Below are 8,084 nucleotides of genomic sequence, written 5' to 3' on the forward strand. Positions count from 1 at the left end.
ATTAATTATATTACTATTATACTTATTATATATTGTATTATATAATTATAAAAGTAGTTATAATTATATATTTTTATTATATATTATATAATTATGTATATTATATAATATTTATACACTTATGTGTACACACACACACACACACACTAGATGTTTGGTGTCTTCAATACAAACCTCCATGTAAAAGCTAGACATTCCAGCCTGGCATGACCCATGATTCTCTCCAAACTTTCGTACATGGTCTGCATATAGAAAAGAAACATAAAAGAGGATGAGAAGCACAGTTTCAGAACTTATTACCAGGTCTTCAAGAGCACCCAAGATAAGCTTAAAAGAAAATAAAACAATGAATCATCAGTCTTCAGTTCCGTAATAAAACTAAAAACAGTGGATTCCCTGCTATGACCTTTAGTGTCAATACACTGATGTAACAAACCCAAAGCACAAAGTATCTCTTGGTCACAACTGCTGTTGAAATCTTGTGACTTTAAAGACTCCAGTTTTCTCTTTAAATTATTCCATGAGAGTGAAATAGTATGAATTGAGCATCACCAGTGGATAAAACTCTTTTCCACTCTGCCTATAATCCAGACAATCTGACTCACAGGCTTATGTGTCTTGACAGAATTTGCCCTCATGCTCCTTAAGGTTTTGAAGGACTTATTACAGATACCTTAGAAATATTGGTATATTTATTACTTTTAGCAGTTGTTTTACATCCAAATCTCCCAGCTCTGTTTTCTTGCTCCTCCTTGCTAACTGCCTCCCATCAGGATCCCTTTGTCTCATCCCTAGGTTTGTTCACCTAAAAGCCACAGAAGAGAAAAGCATGACTTCCTTCTGTGGCCAGATTGTCAGCTCTCCCTCACACTAGCAAAGGACAGGGTCACAGACTGCCCTCCTGGATGGAAAGGAAAGCAGGATGGTCTTGTTTCAAAGTTTCAGGTCCTCTGAAGAAGGACTGCCCAACATCTTGAGCAGTGGCCTTGGCAGGAGGCGGTTTAGGAACAGGGATGAACAGCAGCTGGACGTGTGGCCCTGCTGGGAAACCAGAGGCTATATCAATCAGGTGCTACTGATGATTCCCTGCAAGGTACTGCTGAGCACAGCAAGCAATTGACAGAGCAACTGAACTGAGGAGGTCCTCCACTGGCCTATTTTTGGGATGCAGTTATCCAGCCCAACCAGCAAGTATGTGTATTGCCTTTTGAATGCAGTTTTTCTTAGAGGTGGCAAACATCCTGCTAGCAAAGTTACATCATTCATAACATCAGCGCTCTGCTTTCAAGCCTTTGGCTGCAGAAATCCTGCCCAGAGCAGCACAGGCTTTTCACAGCTTTGCACCACTGAACTTTGCATCTCATCCTTCCCTAGAAAGGACTCAAGCATTATGCTTACCTATATAACATGGGCATATTCTTCTGCTCAGCTCAGTTCGAAAATCAGAAGAGACAGCAAAACAAATACCGTATGGGAGTTTGTGTTCATTTTTTATGTAAAAGATATTTTTCCACCTATGTCCACAAGCCTACGGATAAAAAATACATGATGTTTGACACAGAAGCACAAGAATTATGAAGGCACTCTGACAAGCAGACTTGCAGCTGCAGCAGTGAATACATACGACAAAAGATCCGTTTTCTCTGGGCTGCCTTGATAAGCTGACACCCAGCCACTGATGATCTCGTTCTTCCAAACAAGTCTTCCCACAGCGCTCCCCGCTAGGATTGCCTACGACATGAAAACCAATGCTGAGCATGAGGACAAGCTGAAGGACTACATGGTGTCCAATACAACACTGTGGTAAACTTTGGCAGCTGACACCTGTCTCTATCTTGCAACGGCCACATATTTGTTTCATGTTTGTGAGCAAAGGCAGGAACCTATGCAACCAAGGGGAGCATGCTGTTTCTGAACATGATGAGCGTGGAGGTGACAAATGACTTCTCCATAACTACAGAGACCACAGCAGAAAGTGATGTTACACTCAGTCTGATGAAGATTTTACTTTTTTTAAGGTAGCATCTCTTTCATGGCTTACATCATATCACTATGAAACAATCCTTAAGTAGCAAGTTCATGTTACTAACCTAACTGAGCCCAAAGATTTTCAACTGATACTCAAAAAAATGAAAGTGAAGCCAGCATGAAAAATCAAGGAAATCCAGCATAGAAGTGTTCCTTTTGCTCCCTCCCCATATTTTGGGTTTGTTTTTAAACATTTAAGAGTGAGTTTATACAGTAAATGTGGATTCCTATCCTGGAATTCAGTCTTACGGAGTCTGAGACTGTATTAGCGTCAGTTTTAGAAACATTCTTTGCAAGGATTTCTTCAGCATCCTTCTTATCTATGTATCAATTCAGTAGCAGATCTTAAAATTATCTCTACTTTAAATGGCTGTCAGGTAGAGGGTATACAACTGCAGTCTCTACGAGGAATTTGAAATCCCTGAGTCTACACGTACTGCATACTTCTTGCCTTGTTGCATTTATTTAGCAGTAAGGGTTTTGCTAAGGAGAGTTAATTTTTAAAAACCTTAGAGAAAGCAGTGAAATTTCTTCAATCTCTCCCAAAAAGGATGAAGGGATTGAGCACAGCCCTGCTGAAAAAGACCTGAGGATACTAGTGGATGGAAAGCTGGACATGAGCCAGCAATGTGCCCTCACAGCTCAAAAATCCAAATGTATCCTGAGCTGCATCAAAAGATGTGTGACTAGCAGAGCAAGGGAGGTGATCCTGCTCCTCTACTCTGCACTGGTGAGGCCTCACCTGGAGTCTTCTATAGTGAGAGTGGTGAGCACAGTATTGCCTAGTATTGTGGTTAATGCTCTGCCCCTGGAGACTTTCAAGATGAGGCTGGATCAGGCCCTTGGCAACCTCATCTAGCTGTGGTGTCCCTATTCACTGCAGGGCAGTTAGAGTTGGAAGGGTCTTCTGAAGGCCATCTAGTCCAAGGACTCTATAATTCAAAAGATTACAGCACTACCAAGCCAGCAAATACTCACTTCCTCCTAGGAAGCAGCAGTTCTCTTGTAAGAAAAAGCTGCACATTTAAAGGCATTTTAAGTTATATAACTAATGCTTTACATTCATAAGGGTACCTACTGCACACCTGGGAGAATTGACATTAACATACACTGAACTAGTGTTTCTTCTGTGTATCACCATGACACAGCTTATGAAGATAACTGCTTATAAAATGAGGAAATATGTAATGCCAGTTAAGCAAGTTGTACTGTACACTTTTGAAGACTCTCCCAGATGCAGTGCTGTAGCAATGAGCTGTGATTTCTGAAACTCAGGCACTGCATTAGGAGGAGGAGCAGGCACCAGTTCTGAGGACATCCCACCCCTCACCCCGTGTGGGCACCAGGGCTGAGATCTAATCACTGTCCACTGCATTAGAGTGAACATGCAGCCCTAATTCAGTGGATTTGTTGAATTGCTCTTGGAGAACACAACCACCCCATATTAACTATGGAAACAGAAAGGAGTGTATCTAGTCCATTCAGCCACGTGGGGATACATGAATGACGGTGGGCTTTGCTATATACCACTGTTTTAAATGATTGTGTTCTTAGAGAGTCTTGTGTATCAGAGTTTTGGACAGAAAATACCAGATTTATAGTATCAAGGTAATTCTTTGTCACATGGTAAAACATAAGGAGAAACATCTGCAGGAATAAAAGCCACTGCATTCCCAGGTGTAGGAATTAATACTCCTTTAAATCAGAAAAACCACTTCTGGTAACTCTCTTCCAGCAATGCTTTCTGTCCTCCTATGGCAAAGAATTTCTTGGGATTTCCTTGATAGTGCATGTGGGTTTATAGGAAATGGACCGAGTGGAGAAGGCTGGTACCGTAACTCTAACCTCAAGAGGTTTCCTGAACTTTTTTTTACCAGTAAGTCAAGAAAGACCAGATAACAATAACATCTGAGGTAGGAGAAAACTTTGTTCATCTCAGTACTTCACTCCTGTACGTATGTCAGAGGTCCATAACAGGAAAATGCACTACCATTCACTGCTGCTCATTGGGTGATATTTCCTTTTTCCTGGGCTGCACCACATGCTGATTCAGATTTCCTTCGGCCTTCTGCTCACTGCTGCCTTATGTCTCCTCTCTTTCTCTGATTGGCAAGCATTCAAATGTCTTGAAAATGATAGGCCTTTGTGAGCAAGAGAAGAGTGAATTTGACATCCTAGACACAATGATGAGTCCCTGCTCAGCGCAGGACCTTATAAAGACTTTCTCCAGTGATAAAGCTACATTCTGCACAAGCAACAGAGCTGCACTACATAAGCTCAGGAGGACACGGCAGCTTGACTGCCTCAGGGAAAAGGAGCACGCGTTGTCATAAAGTCACTGAGAGATAAGTAATTGCCCCGTCTGTGTACATTACACAGCTGGAAGATACACTTCTGCTATAATCCCTGCTGCACACATCCACAGAAACAGCATAATTGCACATAAACAAGGTCAGAACTCAAAAAGCCTTTTCTAGTTCTGGCCTCAAGGTCTCTAATACAGATGTTTGCAATGTCGTCTGAGAAACCAGTTTTATATAACTTGCTCCAGTGCTCTCCGTGCCCAACAGCCTCCCACAATCCTTTTTATCCTCCCAGAACTTCTCTAATGCCATCTGATTATAACAATAATTTACTGCAAGGACAAGACTCCTGATGCCCTTCTCCTAGATGTCTGGGCCTCAGCCTCCTTTCATTTGCCCAAGGCAATCTTCTCTCCTTTCAAGGATTGGATAGCTCTTATCCCTCTAATGCTCCTCAAACCACTTGCACCTGGAAGAAGATGTTAGGTGAGAGCTGTTTCTGTGATCCCGTAACAGACCTACGCTCAGACAGTCCTGCCTTTCTTGGAATACATTTCCGAGTAGAACACTGGCAGGGGATGATCAATGCAAGTGAGATCAAAAAGCCAAGCAACCAAAAGGAATATCACTGAGATCAGGGTTGAACATAGGTCTGCCATTTGGGGAAAGCTATTAGCTGCTCACTTTTCCAACGCAATGGTTCGGCTGGGGGAGCTAGAGGGCAATTTCTTCTTAAGTTAATTGCAGCTGGGACTTAAAAGAAGGGTGAAAGACATTGTGGGCAGTGCTTTCTGATCTGATTCTAAAAAAACAAAAACAACGCACACTGACTTTACAGTATGCACTGTAGTTGAAACTTTCATTTTATTTTTAGACTGGATGGCAATTTCTATAAAGTCTCCTGTTTTTTCACCCAATAAAAAGCTCTCAGTTTCAAATATGAGAGCTATTTCATTGAAAACATTCTACAAGTCCAAAATATAAGAGGTCTATAGATCTGAAGAGCGAGTCCCTCTACAGTCGTCTACTGCTGCCCTAAACTGACACGAGTAAGTTCTTGAAATTCAAAAACATGCTAGCAGGCTGACAGTGCTCTGGATAGTATATTTGAACATTCTATTTTGTATTAGTGCCTACAGCTCCCAGCTGTGTCTGCATCTAACATAAACCATCACCTAGAAATACTCCAAATATGGATAAATCAGTGGTCTAGACTGTCTGACACCAGTGACAGAAGTACTAGAGCTAGAAACAAGACTCACTACTTTACTCCTCTTTTCAGCAGAGTGTTTTAGAAGTACCACCAAGGGGCTGTGAAGGCAAAAGTTTCCTAGCAGATTTCATTGTTCCTCTTGGTTCTTGCACCAGCCCATATCCTTGCAACACCATGAGCAACACCACAATTCTCTGGATGTGTTGTTTTTGGATGCTGCGATGACTGCAGCATAAGACTGTTCCCAGCAACTCTTTCTCTATTGAGCAATCAGACAGGAACAAGTGACACAGAAAACACAACAGCAGTTCTTTGTGATCAGGGGCTTCATAAACTGCCCGCGAATCCTTCGTTAATTTGTTGTCAGTTTCAAGGCTATTTTAGTGAAAAATAGCAACAATACGTTTTAAAATTTTTATGTCCAAGTCCTTCTGTTTATTACAAAGTTCTGATGTTCAAAAAACCCCACTTCTATTATCACCTCTCCATTTCATATCCAGAAACTTATCATCTCAAAGACTCTTCATTGGAAAGAAATGTGAATTCAAGTAATTAAAAGAAAGATAAAAATGGCTGTTTTGCCATCTGCCCATTCCAGGAATGTAATATATTCTTGCACCATTTTCAGATAAAATTACCCTATTCTACAAGCTCAGAACCCAAACTCATTGCTGGTAAGAAGCAGAAGAACTAGGTCACTGACTGACTGAAAGACACAGTGTTGATAAAGACCATTATGACCCCAAGATGCTGACAGCCTCAATGAGCTAGACAAGAGATAATTAAGTTTAGCTTTGCAACTGCAAATTCCCTTGTGTATTTCTGTGACCGCTCAGCAGGAAGGCAGAGACTTAATGAAGTTCAGATCCTACCCTACTTCATTTACATCCCATGCACCACATCACGGTTTGGCTGCTTTACTGACCTCACTTCTTGTTTTACTGCGGAACTCTTCCTTTCAGATGCATTTACCTTCAGAAATACTGTAGACAAACCTTGGTATTACAAAGATGCTATCTAGCTCTAAGGGAAATAAACATTTTGCAAAATTCTCTTGCGGTATCGCTGTTTTTAAAAGCTCAGGACAAGACAGTAAACATTGCTGTGTAACCTGCAGTCTCTAAATTCAGGGACAGAAACAGTGTTAACCTAAGCTTTAGTACCACGTAAACACTTTTGGTCACCTGTTGCATCATTTTGTTTCGGATCTCTTAAGCTACTAAGGAAAAGACCATGAATTTCCTTTGTTAGACAGAGCTCTCGTCTCCACACTGGCTAAACAAGTGAATGGAGAAGTGCTGCAGAGGTATTGCAGCTTTCAAAGAAGCTGAAACCTTAGCACCCTCCTCCTCACCTACACAGTGAGAGGCTATTTTAGCTTCCAACCCAGGAGTAGAGGCTCAACACCATTTCTGCATACGTTATTTCACCCACTGATTGACTTCTTTGACTTTCCCAAGCCTCTTAAACAAGCAACTGGAGAAGAAAGCTATTTCTTATATATTGTATAAATTTAACATTGGAAGAAAATTACTCCAATAAATAAAAACAACAACAACAGAACCAAACCAAACCAACATCAATGAAGTTATACCGGCCCAAGTAATTCATGTGCTGTTCTTTCTATGAGCAACCACTTGTATACTTATATATTATCTATTTGTAACTTTTACTGCCAGTTGCAAACAAACAAACAAACAAAAAACCCTGTCCATTCTGAGCACCACACAGAGTGGCACAGGGAAATCGCTGTTCTAACATTTTTGTTTCAGAACCCTGCCCCCATCCTGAGCGTGCACCAGGGCACGGCACGCTATCGCCTACATTGCTTTCAAACGTTTTGAAAACTTTCGCGCGCTTCTTATCCTGACTGGGCAGAAAGTTAGCAACTCTAACGGCTGCAGAACACTCAGGAGACTTTATAGGCACAGCACAGAGACAGAGCAAAATGTGCTGTGTGCACACAAACAGAGCCCAAAGGAACTGAGATGTGCACACAAACAGAGCCCAGAGGAACTGGGATGTGCACACGGCAACCTGTTGAGAAGCACTCTTGTTTTGAGCAAGCATCCGACACTTAGAAGTTGGGTGTGAAGCCACACCTCCCAAGGATGGGAAAAGTTTGCTTAAATGCGGGAGGTGGAAAAATGGAGTCGGTCACGCGTAGTTTTGGTCCCCTCATTCATCAGCTCAGCTCAGTTCATGAAGAGGGATGAGCACCGTGCCAGGTGGCCGTGCCGCACCGTGAGTCGGGGCAGCTGCTGCGGGAACGGCTCTGTAGAAGGCCCAGGCCCGTGTTCCGAGGCCCGTGCGGATGACAGCAGCTCTGCCTCACCAGCCTGCTGCGGGAAGCACGAGAAAGCACCGAACCTCTCCCCGGAGCGGCTGAGCAGGGCTCTGAGAGATGCAGACCAGAGAGCGGGCACCTCTCGGCCAAGTTCTGCTGCAGTCTGTTGCTCCCAGACGGAGAAAAGCCGACTCCCTTCCCAGCAGTGCAAAACGGCTCCGCAGCGCCCGGCAGCACCCCCCGTCCCGCAACG

General features: G+C 42.7%; 1 protein-coding gene across 1 annotated transcript; it reads right to left on the reverse strand.

Annotated features, from left to right (window-relative positions):
- Nucleotides 1–111: 111 nt before the first annotated feature.
- On the reverse strand, nucleotides 112–2,564 carry LOC116216809 (integrin alpha-4-like). The gene is made up of 3 exons (XM_031554184.1): nucleotides 1,625–2,564; nucleotides 1,399–1,528; nucleotides 112–242 (listed from the first exon to the last, which is right to left on the reverse strand). The coding sequence occupies exons 1-3, from the start codon at nucleotides 1,859–1,861 to the stop codon at nucleotides 112–114; spliced, it is 498 nt and encodes a 165-aa protein (XP_031410044.1). The 5' UTR covers nucleotides 1,862–2,564.
- Between the last annotated feature and the right edge of the window lie 5,520 nt (nucleotides 2,565–8,084).

The sequence above is a fragment of the Meleagris gallopavo genome, chromosome 7 (assembly GCF_000146605.3).
Source record: "Meleagris gallopavo isolate NT-WF06-2002-E0010 breed Aviagen turkey brand Nicholas breeding stock chromosome 7, Turkey_5.1, whole genome shotgun sequence".
In the NCBI taxonomy this organism is placed as follows: Eukaryota; Metazoa; Chordata; class Aves; order Galliformes; family Phasianidae; genus Meleagris; species Meleagris gallopavo.